The following is a 16,274-nucleotide window of genomic DNA, read 5'->3' on the forward strand; positions in this document are numbered from 1 at the left end:
AATCCAATTTGTGAGTTGCAAATTGCGAGTCCTTCCGACTCGCAATTTGCAACTCGCAAATTGGTATGCAGAACGGTGTCTCAGACACCGTCTGCGAGTCGCTATGGGGTCGCAAAGACCCACCTCATTAATATTAATGAGGTGGGTCGCAATTTGCGGCCCCATAGCTACTATGGGCACTCGCAAACATGGAGGCCTGCTGTAGTCAGCAGACCTCCATGTTCGTGACTGCTTTTAAATAAAGCAGTTTTTTTTTTTAAGTGTAGCCCGTTTTCCTTAAAGGAAAACGAGCTGCACTTAAAAAAAAATCCGAAACCTTTAGTTTCGTTATTTTTTCAGGGCAGGCAGTGGTCCCTTGGACCACTACCTGCCCTGAAAAAATAATTTGTGGTCCATTCACAAAGGGGAAGGGGTCCCATGGGGACCCCTTCCCATTTGCGAGTGGGTTACCATCCACTTCAAGTGGATGGTAACTGCGACACCATTTGCGACCGCATACGCGGTCGCAAATGTTATTGCATACCACTGCGAATCGCAAATAGGAAGGGAACACCCCTTCCTATTTGCGATTCGGAAATGCATTTTGCGAGTCGGTCCCGACTCGCAAAATGCATTTCTACATAGGAAACACGCATTTGCAAGTCGCAAACGGCAAATTTTGCCGTTTGCGAGTCGCAAAGTGTTTCCTGCATCTGGCCCCACATCCTCTTAATGGAGTTTTACCACATTAATAGTATGGCACCTGAATTTATGCCACCTTCACACATTGAAACAGCAAGGCTTTGAATATTTACCTTAGGTACATACTTCTTTTTCTTTTTTTGCTTGGCTTCATGTGTTTCAAATGAAAATGGTTGTAGCCTTTCTTCATTTAAAACGTTATTCGCTGAGATTTCTATAAATAGCATAGCAAGTATTCATTTTCATGGAGTCAAACACTTTCACGAAAATCAATGACCACAAATGTCTGCAATTATAGACTGTGGATTGTGAATGTCAAGTGCTAAAATTACTCCAAGGACAATTATGTTAGGGCCTTCTTGAGTTGTATGACATTCGCTGACGTACAACGCTGACCATTCATAATAAAACAGGACTGCCAGTGAATGCTCTCACTCTACGTTTACTGTGCAAACACTAAAATCGTCTTTATAGATAGCTCATGAAAATCATCTCTAGTGAGAGGGTGCCAAAGGTTACAGGTATGACGTCAACCACATACTCACATTTTCAGATCTGAGCTTCTTTGCTGGACAGCCTCCATCAACAGGATGAAGCATATAGTAGAGCCGAACTTTGCTTGCATGTTTACGACTCTGTAAAATATCGAATCACTGATTTAAAACAAGAAATACTAGTTCGTTTTCCTTAATTAAAAACAACAATGTTCATACAATTCAATAATAGCTTGAAAGAGCAGTAGCATAGCTAGGATGGCCTCGACTCTAATGCAAGCAAGAACAAATATTGCCTATGTCAACTGGTCTGTTTTGACTGCCAGCCGATTGGTTTTTCAAAGCTTATTTTACCTTGTCATGGTTTTGGCAAAACCATATTTTGAGGTAGCTCTTGGGCTCTCACAAATCTAAAAAAGCACACTGGCTAAAAGCAAAAATGTTTTGGTCTCCAAAAACACACATTGCCATTGTAACTCCTGTCATTGAAGGGAACTAGTTTCTTTGAGTATATATAAACTACTTGTGAAAGAGAAGAATGCTGGCTCTCACAATGAAGTTAACTAGTGGCAGAGATGGACTGACTCACTGCCTCATGCTACAGCAGGTGGTGCTGTAGCAGGTAGAAGTAAAATGTGAACAACACAAAAACAAACTAATCGATGAAGAGGGATGGTTAAAAGTGCAATTAGTATGTACAGTACACACATAATATTAGTAAATTCAAAATGTCTTGCTAATACCAGACCTAAAAACAGGAGCCCTCTTCCCCTTGGTTAATATTAAAGGACAGCCATAATTGGCATACAGTCAGACCCCAATACTCAGGGGCACTGAGACTTCTGCGCTGATAGCTTCACCACTGGTTAAGTCTCGCTGAGTTCCTCCTTCTATGCCTTTCCTCTGTTCTCAATACCTTCAGCCCACTCTCACCTCATCTCCGTTTCTCCTTTCACTCTTTCCTCACTACACATTCCCCTGGCTTTCTTTTCATCCAGCTTATTTCTTATCTCTTCTTCTCACTTTGTCTTCTTCTCCCCTTCCTCACTTTTACTCTATATTTTCCACTGTTTGTCTGCCTCCCACACCTCTCCCTCATCCCCTCCTCTCCTCTATGTCCTACCACTCTCTTTTCCTAGCTTCCATACAGTTTCCTAGCCCTATATCACGTTTGTTCATTTCCTTTCTAGCTTTCTCTGTTACAATAATTGCTGACCTCTTCTTTTCTGTTCCCTATTCCCTTTTTATTCTTCCTGTCTCTTTTCTCTCTCTACATACTTCCCTGGCACTTCTCTCACCTTTTCCCAACATGCTACCTTTCATATTGTCCTCTTTTCCTCTTTCTTCTCCTTCCGCCCTTATCTTCTCTTCTTCATTAGCTCCTGTTCTTTTCTCATTTATTATCTCTTTGCAGTAGCTATTATACCCTCCCTTTTTCTCTATACACCCACGCTTTCCTATCTCTTTTGCCTTGCCTTCCTCCTCCAATACCCAGCTCTTTCTTTGAATAATTTTTGGTTTCCTATATTTTCTCTACCGTCCCTTCTCTTATATTCCATACTTTTCTCTCCTTTGTTCTTTCTCATTTGCTCCTCATGACTCAACGTTTGTTCTGCTGTCACAGCCATGCTACTATGGCCCCTATCCTTCTCTTTCTATAGAAGTCTATTGTTCTTTGTGCTGTTGTTGACTGGTTTCTTGTAATTCCTGCTCCTCATGATACCTGGTAGTGATTGTTTAAGCACACGCACGTGATACAAATTTGTTATCATGTTTACACATTTATTTATATAAAGTTGAAAGCTCCCGTGGCTACCTGAAATGACAAGCACTTTAATATTTTCATTAAAAATGTTCACCACCACTAGCTGAAGAAAACTGCAGGTGTAGACTGTTAGACCTGACAGCCTTAGAGTGGTCTTCATACTCAATTGCATGTTTAGTTCACTCATAAGTCTCTAGTAAAGTGAACCACATGTGCCCAGGGCCTGCAAATTAAATGCTACTGGTGGGACTGTAGCACTGATTGTGCCACCCACATAAGTAGCTCCTTAACCTTGTCTCAGGCCTGCCATTGCAAGGTCTATGTGTGAGGTTTCACTGACACGTCGCCTTGGCATGTAAAACTACTTGCCAAGCTTTAAACTCCCCTTTAATAACACATAAGTCACCCCTAACATAGGCCTTGGGTTTCCCACAGGGCAGGGTGCTATGTAAGTAAAAGGCAGGACATGTACTTTTAAGTTTTACATGTCCTTGTAGTAAAAACTCACTACTGTGACGCCCGCTCCTCTCATAGGCCAGCATTGTAAATTCCCTTATATAATTTAAGTAGTGATTTCTGATCTGAAAGGAGTGACATTGTCAAGTTTGGTATATTTGGAATGGTAGTTCGAAATCCTGCTTACTGGTGAAGTTGGATTCAACATTACTATTTTAGAAATACCATTTTAAGAAAGTAAGCATTTCTCTGCACTTACTTCTCTCTGTACCTTACAGCCTGTCTCCAGTCCATGTCTGGTCTATGCTGGTTGAGAACTCCCTTGTGCATTCCACCCAGAGAGCCAAAACACAGGACACTCAGCTGCATCTGCATTCATTAGCATACTGATGGGGCTTCCTGGGCTGGAAGGGTGGAGGGGGGCTCTCACTTATACTTCAGAGGCTAGTGGCCTGACCTCACACAAAAGACTAATATCCCATCACAGATCTCCTGGCAGACAGGAATGGGTTGAAAGGGGAAATTGTGCACTTCAAAACCAATCCTTGAAGTTTCCTCCACATCAAAGGCACAATCAGGAATATATACTTGGTCTGTGACCCCCTAAAATCTGACACTTTTGGACCTATAACTGGACCCTGCCAGAGGGACTGCAGTGCTGCCCAAATGACGCATCAGGACTGCTTCTCTGGAAGGACTGCTCTCCTGCTTGTTATCCTGCTGCCTGCTGCTCCCTGACTCTACTGGAAGGACTTTGCCTCCCCCCACAAGTGATCACCAAGGGTTTGTACTGAGCTTGCCACCACAGAGAGAAAACCCACTGCATTGGAAAATCAATGCAACACCAGCAAAAATCGATGCAGCACCTGTCTCGTGGCTAGAAAATCACTGCATCTCCTACCAGATCAACGCAGTGCCTGCTTCATCCTCCCAGCATGTTTTGAACTTTCCACGCATCGTCCCTAGGTGTCAGACAATCCCCACACCAAAGTAAGTAGCCAAGGATGTGAACCCAGAAATCGATGCATCACCTTTCCTTCAAGGAAAGAATCAATGCATCACTTTCGCCGAACTGGAAAAATCAACGCATCACTTTATTATCTGATGCATCACCTTCTCTGTCGCCCTCTGCTTCATTATTTTTGACACATCCCCGGTACTTTGTGTTCAAAAGATACAACCATTGATTCCTATGGATTAAGGTTTACCTAAACCTCTAAAAAGTGATATTTTGTCATTTTGGTCTTATTTTATTCAGATAAATATTATCTATTTTCCTAAACTGATGGGGAGTACATTTTGTGGTCAATCAATCAATCAGGGAATTTGTAAAGTGCACTACTCACCCGTGAGGGTCCAAAGGCGCTGAGCGGGGGCTGCTACTGCTTGAACAGCCATGTCTTGAGATGTCTCCTGAAGGTAAGGAGGTCCTTGGTCTGACGCAGGTGGATGGGAAGAGTGTTCCACATCTTGGCGGCGAGGTGCGAGAATGATATGTCGCCGGTGGTTGTTCTGCAGATCCATAGGACGATGGCGAGGGCAAGGTCGGCGGAGCGAAGCTGTCGGGTTGGGGTGTAGAAGGAGGGCTGTCGGTTGAGGTATTCTAGTCCGGTGTTGTGCAGTGCACTCTGTACAGTTTTCTCTCTATTACAGTATGAGTTAGTGCACAAATACTTTATATGTTGCCGTCTGAGGTAAGACTGCCTGCTCTGTGCCAAGCTACTGAAGGGTGAACACAGGATAATTTAGGTTGTGTTGTTACTTAACCTTACTAGGTTTGTGGTCCCTACTTGGACAGGGTGCATACCTCTGCCAACTAGAGGCCCAATTTCTAACATTGGTGGAAGTGGTGTGAGAGTACTTGTGTTTGTTCATTGCCATCCAATAGCTACGTGTACACTACCTACCCAGTTTTAAGGACCATTATGTTTTTTTGTTTTTCTGCAATTTTCTTTGCTTTGCATTTTTAATCCTATACATCATGTCCCAAGCTGATTCTACAATTGGAGCCATGGAGTTTGAGCTGGCTAAGCTGGAGGAGAACACAGATAGCCAGATGAAAAGCTTTTGTAAAAAGATGTGGGTACCTGCCCGAAGAGCCACCAAGAAGGTGGAATATCAAATGACGCTGAGGGCATGGACAGAAGCAAACTTCAAAGAGGATGATGAGTTGGGGGAGTATGCGAATGGTTCTCCTGAGATGAGGGGCACCCCTGGATTTGTGCTACCTGAGATGGCAGGGAGCATTGTCTCCAGCCATGGCCTGCCCACAGAGGAAAGGAGAGAGGAGAAAGAATTCCAGCTGCAGTTGGAAAAACTAAAAATGGAAGCTGATAGGGAAGCCAAGCGAGCTGAAGCTGAAAGATCTGAGAGCGAAGCTGAAAGAGCCTCAGCAGAAAAGAAACTACTTCTGTCTCAGGAACAGAGTCTAAAAGAGCTGGAACTCCAGGCCAGGCAGGCTCATTCCAGGAGTGATGGTGGCAGCATACATACAGTGCCTGATGGAGACAAGAAGGTTCGTATGCCCAAGAATTTGGTGCAAAGTGATGTGGTGGGAGATTTAATTGATAAATTATTTTCTGCTTATGAAGTTGCACTGAGAGTACATGGGGTTCCTGAAGAGCACTGGGGGATGGGTCATTAGAAATGCATGCCAACATTTGGGAGGGACACACTTCTAACATTAGAGATTGGGGACCAGATCAAGTACACTCCCATGAAAACCATTTTGACTGCCAAATTTGGACCGATTACCAAAGATCCAGGGACAGTCAGAAGCTCCCCAACCAATCCTGGGTAGATTTCATTGATTACTCCAGTAAGGCACTGAATGGCAACAAAGTTAATGATTATGTTGGTGGCTCAATTTAATCTTGAGAGAGCACATGCTCAGCACCTGTTTTACAGGGTTAAGCCAGCATGTAGTTGACAGTAAGCTGACTGATTCCAGAAAGCTTGCTGAGACGGCAGATCTCTGGGCTAGCACTAGAGTGTCCAAAAAGGTACCTGAGGGGCACCCACATAGGTGTTCAGGGTTCCCACCAGAAGAAACAGGGTGGAGAAAAACTTAAATATAAGGAGCTCTCCAAAGGCCCCTGAAATAATTCCCAAGGGATTAGTAGTAATCAGCCTGAGTCTGATCCTCAAAAGATAGGGTTCTTTGATCATCAGAAAATGTACAGAGTGCTCCCAGTAAAATCACTCTAAGGGTGACTCCAAATGTCCTAAGAGGGATTACTCCCCCACTGGTGAGCAGACACCTGGATTGGCCAGTGTAGTGCTCGGGGAGGAGATAGACCCATCTTGTTTTGGGGAACAGACAGAGGTAACCATAGTGTCCCTGGGGGACAAAGATATGGTGCCAAAAGCCCACATGCCTGTAAACACTTTCAAGTTTATGCAGTAGGTCAAAATTAATGGGGAATGGGTGGAGGCTCTGTGTGACACAGGAGTCAGCATTACAAATGTTAAGTGTCAGCTGGTGTCAGCAGAGCAGGTCCTAAACACACATTTCACCAAGTCATAGTCGCTGACAATAGTGTGAGCCTTCTACTGAGCCATCTACTGGTGGCTCAGTTATCTTTGAGTGGGGGGGTCTCTGGTTCTCTGAAAGTTGTTGGGAGCCATGCCATGCCTGTAGCTTGTCTGTTAGGAAATGACCTAGAGCACAATATCTAGAGGAAGGTAGAGCTCAGGTTTCACTTGGAGATGATGGGATTGCCTGAGTGGGTCTGCATGACCACATGGTCCATGGCTGCCCAGGGAGGGAGCCAAGGGCATCTGAAGCCTGGAACAGTGGTCCAGAAAACTGCCAAGGAGAGGGAAAAGGGGTGTGGGAAACTGGTCCCTGAAGTTTCTGCAGTGGAGGATGACCGGGTCCCTGAGGAGGAGGCTCCTGAGCCAACCGAGAAGGACATAACCGGCATGAGTGATCTACTTCAGCTTGCTGGCTGGCAAGTTGAGGGTGGGCCCACCAGGGGGGAATTCTGCAAAGCGCAGAAAGATTGTCACACTCTTGAAGGCTTGAAGTGACAAGCCTCAGCATTTGTAGCAGGTAAATCCTCAGGGGACTAGCTAATCTACTGGGAGAATGATCTCCTTTACAGTGAGCCTAAAGCTCTGGGTACTGGGGCAGCTTTGTGCTGGTGGTCCCTTAGTGTTAATGGGCATTCCTACTGGGTTTGACTCATGACATACCCGTGGGGGGACATTTAGGGCAAGACAAGACCTACACCAGGCTTGCTGTCCAATTTTATTAGCCAAGAATGAAGACAGCCTCAGATGCATTCTGCAGGTCTTGTCCCACCTTTCAGGCCAGTGGGAAGTCAGGGAAAGAGCTGAAAGCTCCCCTGATCCCACTTTCCATCATTGACACTCCCTTTAAAAGGATGGGCATCAACCTCATTGGTCCATTGGATGCCAAGACAGACCTAGGCAACAGGTTAATCCTGGTCTTGGTGAACCATGCCACACTCTACCCAGAGGCAATCCCTCTGAGGATGGTGACTGCACCTGCGCTTACCAGAACTCTGATGGGGTATTTACCCATGTGTGGTTCCTCAAAGACATAGTAACTGACCAAGGCACTAACTTCATGTCTGCGTACATGACGTCCATGTAGGATGTATGTGGTGTAAGTTATAAGTTCAGAACACCCTATCACCCCCAAACCAATGGTCCAGTTGAGAGGTTTAACAAGGCCTTAAAGGGCTTGATTGCAGGCCTACCTCAGGCCATGAGGGGTAATTGGGGCATCCTCTTGCCATGCCTTCTCTTCGCTTGCATAGAAGTGCCATAGAAAGGAGTAGGGCTCAGCCCCTTCAAACTCCTCTATGGCCACCCTGTCAGAGGAGCTCTGAGCATTGTCAAGGAGCGGTGGGAGGAAGCTCCCAGTAAACTCCCCAAGGATGTGGTTAGCTAACTTTTGGCCCTCCAGAACCAGTTGCACTGATTCTGGAAAAAAGGCCAAAAGCAACTTCAAGGCCAGCCAGGAGGTAATAAAATGCTAGTATGACCAGAAGGCCACTCTAGTTGAGTTTCAGCCTGGCCAAAAATGATGGGTCCAGTAGAGCCCAGAGCTCTCCAGGACCTGGGCTGGAAGTGTGGAGGAGGCTCTGACTTACACTTCAGAAGGTAATGGCCTGACCTCACACAATGGACTAATAACCCCTCACAGATCTCCTAGCAGACAGGACTGGATTGAAAGGGGAAAGTGTGCACTTCAAAACCACTCTTTGCAGTGTGTGTCCTCCACTTCAAATGCACATTTGGGTATATAAACTGGGTCTGTGCCCCCCCTAAAATCAGACACTTCCGAACCTTTAACTGGATGCTGTCAGAGGGACTGCAGTGCTGCCCAAATGACTCATTTGGACTGTTTCTGGAAGGTCTGCACTCCTTCTTGTTACCCTGCTGCCTGCTGCTCCCTGACTCTACTGGAAGAACTTTGTCTTCCCTCACAAGTGATCTCCAAGGGCTTGGACTGAGCTTGCCTCCTGTTAAAGAAGTCTCAAGGACATCAAAGACTTCACCAGAGAGAGAAAATCCAACACATTGGGAAATCAACACAATGGCAGCAAAAATCGATGCAGCACCTGTCTTGTGGCTGAAAAATCAGTGCTTCACCTACCAGATAGCCCCAGCACCTACTTCATCCTCCCAGCCCATTTTGGACTTTCCACACGTTGTCCGTGGGCATCAGAATAAACCCTTGCCACAAAAAGGAGCAAGCTCTGCCACCCAGAAAATGATGCATCACCTTGCCTCCCAGGAAATAATCGATACGTCACCTCTACCATACCACAAAAATCAGTGCATCCTTTTACTTTCCGACGCACCACCTCCTCTGCGGCCCTCTCCATCATTATTTTTGACACACCCAGGGTACTTTGTGCTAAAAAGATACAACCATAGATTCCTATGGATTAAGACATACCCACACCTATGAAAAGTGATATCTTGACTTGTGCATATTGAATTCTTGTCATTGTAGTCTTATTTTATTTACATAAATATTATCTATTTTCCTGGTGTGGAGTACTTTTTGTGGTGTTTTCACTATGTTACTGTATGAGTTTGAGAACAGTCCAGTTGCCAGTTCTTTCAACTGATCCCGAAAACAAAATGATCTCAGGTCCAGTATGCACTCGACAAACCCCAAAGTGCAATCTGCATAATTTAGGTATAAATTAAATGTTAACCATTCTCTGCATCTTGCTCATCTCACTAAATTATATATCAGTGGTTGGAGAAGATCCATGTCAGGACTGAGGTGATGGTTATATTGAATATGTAAAACTACACAGCACTCCCATGAGTAAAAGAATCAAACATATCACGACAGACATACAACAAGTAAAAACTCTTGGCACAAGAAAACAATTGATTCATGTATTCACACCTGCTAGAATGTCAGAAGAGTCACAACAGCATCTACTCCAGGTTGATGCAGACATTTTATAATGAGAGAAGTATAGTCATGCGTTGTAATTAGAGAAAACTGCATGGCATCATTAGAACTCAGCTGAAGCGATTAAGCCTCTTAGTTAATTAAAATAAGCATCACAACATCTTTGCTGAAGAATGCATTAATGGGTGTAGAAAGGACATAATCTGACAGCCATGACATGGCTACTGGGATTAAGTTATCAGAGTATACGGCAGGGGAACTGAAGTTAGCAATGTCAATCATCTCTGTAATTATTACACTTATACCCCGATTACAAATGAAGCAGTATCTCTGTTTGGGATATTGCTGTGCTCAATAATATGTGGCTCATTGATCCGGAACTAACAATTCCTGTGTGAAAGAAAATCAGGCCCAATTTTACAAGCCAGACAGTCTTGCTGGTAAAATTGCATTGGGATTGACTGCAAGTATAGCACAGATCATTCCCTCTCCCGGTGGTGGCTGGCAGCTTTAGGAGGGAGAGGGGCAGGCGACACACACACACACACACACACACACTCATTCTCTCACACACAGACACGCACACACACACGCACATCCATTAACAACACTCATACCATTCAAACATGCACGCACGCACCAAACATTCATTTTAAAAGATCGCACACACTCATTCTTTCACACACACACGCATGCATGCACATCCATTAACAACACTCATAACACTCAAACATGCATGCGTGCACCAAACATTCAATTTAAAACATCACACACATACACACACACACACTTAGCTTCTGCCTCCAGGTCCCAGGAGATTGGGGACTGCTGCCTTCCCTCCTTGGCTGACCTTAGGTCAGCCAATGAGGGAAGGCAGCAGTCCCAGCCTCCTCACAGAGTGGGATGGGGTCAGTGAGACTGCTGACCACACCCCACTCTGTGACGAAGTGTCACTCTTTGACACTCGCCCTGGGCACTTCAGGGCTTAAACCTGAAGCACCCAGGGAGAGTGTCAATTGGTGACGCTTTCCTCGTCACCCAGGGGAGGGCCTTGAGGCACCTTTGCTGAGCCGAGGAGGTCACGCCCATAGGAGCTGTGACCTCCTCAGCCCAGCAAAGTTCAGCTCAGGGAGCCAGGAGTGTGCGCAAATCGCGCATGTCTGCTCCTGGCTGCCTGAGCTGAACATGGAGAGTGTCTGTCAGGCTGACCTTTGTTCAGCCTGACAGACACTCTTCATGAGGGGCAAAAGGTGGAGGTGTGTGGCCCCTCTGCCCTAAAGGACGGGCCGTCACTGCCCTCTCCCCTGTCCAACTCCTCCACAGGAACAGCATATAATGCTTCCACTGTGAGCATACTTCATCTGCTTCCTTCTGCCTCCCAGGGCCGGCTTTGGGGTGGTGTGACCAGTGCCACAGCTCCAGGCACTGACCTCAGGGGGTGCCGAGTTTTCAAGTATATATTGAATTTAAAAGCACCTGCTGCAAATTTCCTTGCCTTCAGCAATCTTCAGGCTAGAAATATAAATGTCAAGGTAACTCCTGTGATTTATGACCCTGCTGGAAAGAGAATGGAGTTTTGTCTAGTGGAAGTTTTGACTCATCATAAAGTAGTGCAGAGAGTTAATATGACTGCTGCAAAAGACGTGTACCACGCAGATCACCTTGCAGTTGATAAGTTAAAATCTTAACATAGAACAGTGAGCTATTAACTGTCATCAAAGACCTGCATACAAACTACAAGGCTTAGGTTACAGCATTATGATTTATCTCCAGTTATTATCTTAATGTTTCTAAAAAGGGTTTGTTTGGATAGAAATTAATTCTCATTAATAAAATCAACCCAACTACAGTGTTACGTTTAAATCCTGAGTTTATGCCCCTCCAGACCAAACGCTCTAAAAGTATATTGCCTACCATGTATGGAAGACATATGACACCTGCACCATGTATTCCTCTTTGTTTTATGTAACATTTCCTATGCACTAATTTAAACATGTATGATTCATTGTCTCTGTATAATGTGTTTGATGTCAATGGCTCTAAAACCCGACACTGATATGAGCAGCACTATTAAAATAAATGAAATGCATGTGAGGGATGGGCTATGTAGAGATGAATGGCACTGTTGAAGTTTGGTAGTGAGGGAATCTGTGGAGAAGGTGGTCATTCGGGGTGCCCATAAACATTGCCAACCCTGCTGCCTCCATTGTGGTTACACCATTCCTAAACAATTTCCTTTTTACCCCTCCCTGCCCTGACTAACAAGTATTAAAATGATGCCACTTAACCTTGCGACAGTCTCTTACCATTCTCTGGACTAACTGTCTAACTTATCATGTTCCATGCTCTCTTGCTTGTCAAATGATGAAGATTGACAAGTCAGCATTTATTGTTTGTCTCAGCCATTGCTTTAAAATTGATGTCCCCAACAAATTAGTTGTGCGCATAGTGGTTTTTCTGAATTTCTTGCGCTCCTTTCTTCTTGTCTTCCCCCTGTCTTACCATGCAGTCATTCCCTTTCACTTCTACCAGAACAGTAAGCAACCTAAGCTCCTCACATAATCATACATCTTGCCCACAATACACTGCTTGAATGCCTACTAGTGATAGCCACCACCTCCAAGCCCAACTCCAACATCCATACTCTGCTCCACCACTTAAACCAAGGTCTCCTGATGACAAAGGATACTTCTGCACCATTCAAACTCTGGTCACAGAAAGCAAAGCACAGCTAGAACCTAGCATTCATGCGACAGCAGAAGAAAATTCGACTCATCCAAACAACAGACCAACCTATAGCATCTGATAATCCTCTGCTTCATTCAAATATAGGTTACATTTGCTGAAATAAATTTACTGCATCACCTCATTTAACAAAGTCGCTAAGCGAAAAAAGTTCACATCAAAATGATCAAACCCAGATTTAATTTTACATTAGATGCTCTTCCTTCCTGCTAAACAGAGAAATGTTCTGCCAAAATACAGTACTTTGCAAATAAGATCGACAAAATCAAGGAACTTATTTTCAACTCAGATCCATTCAAAACAATAATCTAAATTCCCAATCACAATGCACCCATAAGGGTTGTAATTAGTATTCAGTCCTTAGATGACTTAGCTGCCCTCCTTCAATAGGAGATCTCACTGTCTCATCATTCATAGTAAAGGAGATCAATGATGGTGGGTGACACATCTTCTCAACATCACCAATGGCTCATTTCCTTGATGCTTGTTGCATGGTTCTCTCAAGACCGGGCAAATCGGGACTTTACTGAGTAAACGACGACTGGAACTAGATAACTGATCTAACTGCTACACAATCAGCTTCCTTGCCTTTCTAACATCATTGTAAAGAGTAGTTTATTCGCCATCTGTACTAGAAAATCATTATAATGTTGCACGCAATCTTAAGTGTGTACGGTGCACTTTTTTCGGTAGGGACATTCAGCCTAAACATGATTTCAATATTCCAAAACAAACCTAACGATTTCATGCATCCTGCTAAGTGTTATGCTCCATGTTTGCTCTGGCTGTGTATTAGTGTGGCTTCACAGCAAAATCATCCAAGCCTTTAGCCTTACCCAGGATTGTTTATAGTGTACACTGCCTATTCTACTTTTCTTGCTATTGCCTCGCATACATTTTTTAACAATGTGCATCATGGTTCAAATCTTATGTATATGATATATTACAGTTGGCAGTTGCGCGCGCTTTCACCTTTATGCATATTGTAACCTGCATATGTGCATACTATTTGTTCTGACAGACAACTTGCATCATATTTAAATGTAACATGCCTTGACATTGTCATACTCTTGTTACGTCGATAGTTAGTTATACTGAACTTTGGCAAACTAGCACCCTGTGTAGTTGAAGTATAGAGTGGTAATGGTGGTAATCAAGATTCGCTTCCAGGATTTGAGATGTGTACGATCATGACCATAATAAACCCCTTATCCATTTCACTGATATTTTGTATTTGTATTTATGTTTTATGTATAGCGCATTCAGACCAGTGGTATCGAAGTGCTTGGTAGGTAAGAGAGGCAGACGCAATTCTAGGATCTAAAGTGAAAACAACCAAGTCTTGAGATGTTGCGGAAAGGAAGTTCAGTACTTCTAATTTTTAATGGGAGCAAGTTCCATAACTTAACAGCAGCTCCGGAAAAGGCTATGTCTCACCATTTTACTGTTTTGCTCCTCAAGGTCTATGCCATCTTAACAACAAATGATCTCAGTGGATGGCTGGGAGTGCACCAGTTGATTGCTGTTCTCAGGTATCCTGAGCTTTGAGAAGGAGGGGCTTTGTTAGTCAAACATAGGGGCATATTTAAGAAAAGAGGTGTTACACCTTTCCTTGCGCCCCTTAGTGCCCCCCTACCACCACCATGTGTACACCATATTTAAGATATGGCACACCATGCACAGTGTAGGGGGCAATAGTGTCATTTTTATTGATGCTATTGATGTACTCTGCAGGAGTAGCGCTAAAATATTGGTGCTACTCCTACAGAGTATATAGGTTGCTCTGAGCAGTCGTTAAAAGTGCCATAGAAAATTATGCTAAGAAATATCTTAGATTTCCTTGTGCCATTTTTTTGGCCTCCCTAACAGTGGAACGCCTCCTTTGCATAAATTATGCCTGGCGCAGGCATAATTTAGCACAAAGGGTTACAAAGTGGTGCAATGCATGCATTGCGCCACTTTGTAAATATGGCGCGAGGATTTTGGCCTCGTTGGACCATTTTGGCATAAAAATAATTCTGCTAATGTGGCGCAAGGTGGCGCTAGGGACTTATAAATATGCCCCATAGTGCCTTGAAAATAATGTGTTTCCGAATTGGAAGCCAATGCAGCTCCCTCATATCCCTCTTGGCATTGGTAAACATGGATAATCCATGAACCAGTCAAGCAGCTGAGCTTTGAATGAGCTGCAGTTTGTTTAAAGATAATTGGTTAATATTTAAATATAAGGCATTGCAATAGTCTCTTCTAGACATAAAAAGGGCCAGAGTCATGGTTACTCCAAGTTCCTGTAGAATAAATGGAACACATTCTTTAGAATTTAAATAATCCATGAACAGGTGCTAGTGACTCTATTAACTTGGGAAACAAAAGATAAAGCTGAGTCACAAATAACCCTGAGGTTCTCCGCTGCAGGGATAGGTATGGATAGAGTCCCACATATCTTGGGCCATCAGTTTAGTTTCCAAATAGAGGTTTTTGCACCAAAAATAATATCCTCAGTTTTGTCACCATTCATTTTTATCCAATTTTGACACATCCACTTATTGACTTCTCTCATGGCGGTTTGGAATCTGTGGGCTGTAATATGCACCTTGTCTTTAAAGGAGACAATTATTTGGGTGTCATCAGCATATGAGGACACCTGGAAGTCAAAAGATGGAACCAGTCTTGCAAGGGGGCAACATACAAATTAAAAAGGGTCGGAGTTAATGATGACCCCCGGGGGACCCCACAAGGGTGCTCGAAAGGGGCAGAGGTAAAGCCCACACACTCAACTGAGAAAGTTCTTTATCGAAGGAATGTCTCCAAAATGCTCAAGGCTGAACCCCTTAAACCTGCCTGAAATAGGCGGTGTGTCAATATTTGGGGTGAAATAGTGTCAAATGCCACCAACAAATCCAACAGGATTAAAATAGTGCTACCTCCCTGATCTACTTGTTTTCTAATAGGCTGTGGTAGCAATCAGGGCAGACTCCATACTGGGATTTTTCCAAAATCTGTGTTGGGAGGTATCCAGATAATCATGATCCAACAGGAAAGTGGCAAGTTCTTGGTTGGTAGGTAGAAGAGCAATCGGACATAAATTTTTGAGGTTCCCTGAATCTCCTCCTGTTTTAATTTTAATAGGCATAATAACGGCTTCTTTCCAAGTAACAAGAAACACCCCTAATTCCATTATTTCTGCATACATTTTCTCCAATGGCATCAATAACCATTTGCAGCACTCTTGGTGGGGGCCAAGGGTCATTTGGAGACCTGAGTGGATCTCAGAAAGAAGGGACTTGATTTTATTAGTTGCTAAAGGTACAAACTTTACCAAGGTTGGGACCTTAGCCACTTCGCCATCGGAACCAGTATCCTGCTCCTCTTGTAGACAAGCAGAGATGTTGCCTAGCTCTAAAGGTGAAGTGCCCTCACTCTCTAACCTGCTTAAGGAAGGGAATTTCATCCATTGTATATTCAGTGCTAAAATAATGGGCGCCTTTTAAATACAGTATAAAACGTATAAGAGCTGTGTGATCAACATGGGTGGTTCAAGATATGTACATATTGTGCACAAGGACTGAGTGAGCTTCATCTCCAGTTAGTAAACAGTAGTTCTGTGGAGTGTCATTTCCACAAGAGAACCCCATATTGCGTGATTGGTAGCAGTACTATCACATGATGCAATCAGGTTGGGTCTTTGCTGGTGCAAATAGGTTGTGTGATGGTAGTCGTTGGT

At 43.9% G+C, this 16,274-nt stretch overlaps 1 protein-coding gene across 1 annotated transcript in view; it reads right to left on the minus strand.

The window, feature by feature from the left end:
• ZMAT4 (zinc finger matrin-type 4) overlaps positions 1 to 16,274 on the minus strand; it is a 2,235,770-nt gene that overhangs the window by 1,221,629 nt on the left and 997,867 nt on the right. Inside the window, exon 4 of the mRNA XM_069215461.1 lies at positions 1,227 to 1,316. Within this exon, the coding sequence (XP_069071562.1) occupies positions 1,227 to 1,316 (90 nt within the window). The remainder of the gene's footprint in view (positions 1 to 1,226; positions 1,317 to 16,274) is intronic.

Source organism: Pleurodeles waltl, chromosome 11, assembly GCF_031143425.1.
Source record: "Pleurodeles waltl isolate 20211129_DDA chromosome 11, aPleWal1.hap1.20221129, whole genome shotgun sequence".
Classification (NCBI taxonomy): Eukaryota; Metazoa; Chordata; class Amphibia; order Caudata; family Salamandridae; genus Pleurodeles; species Pleurodeles waltl.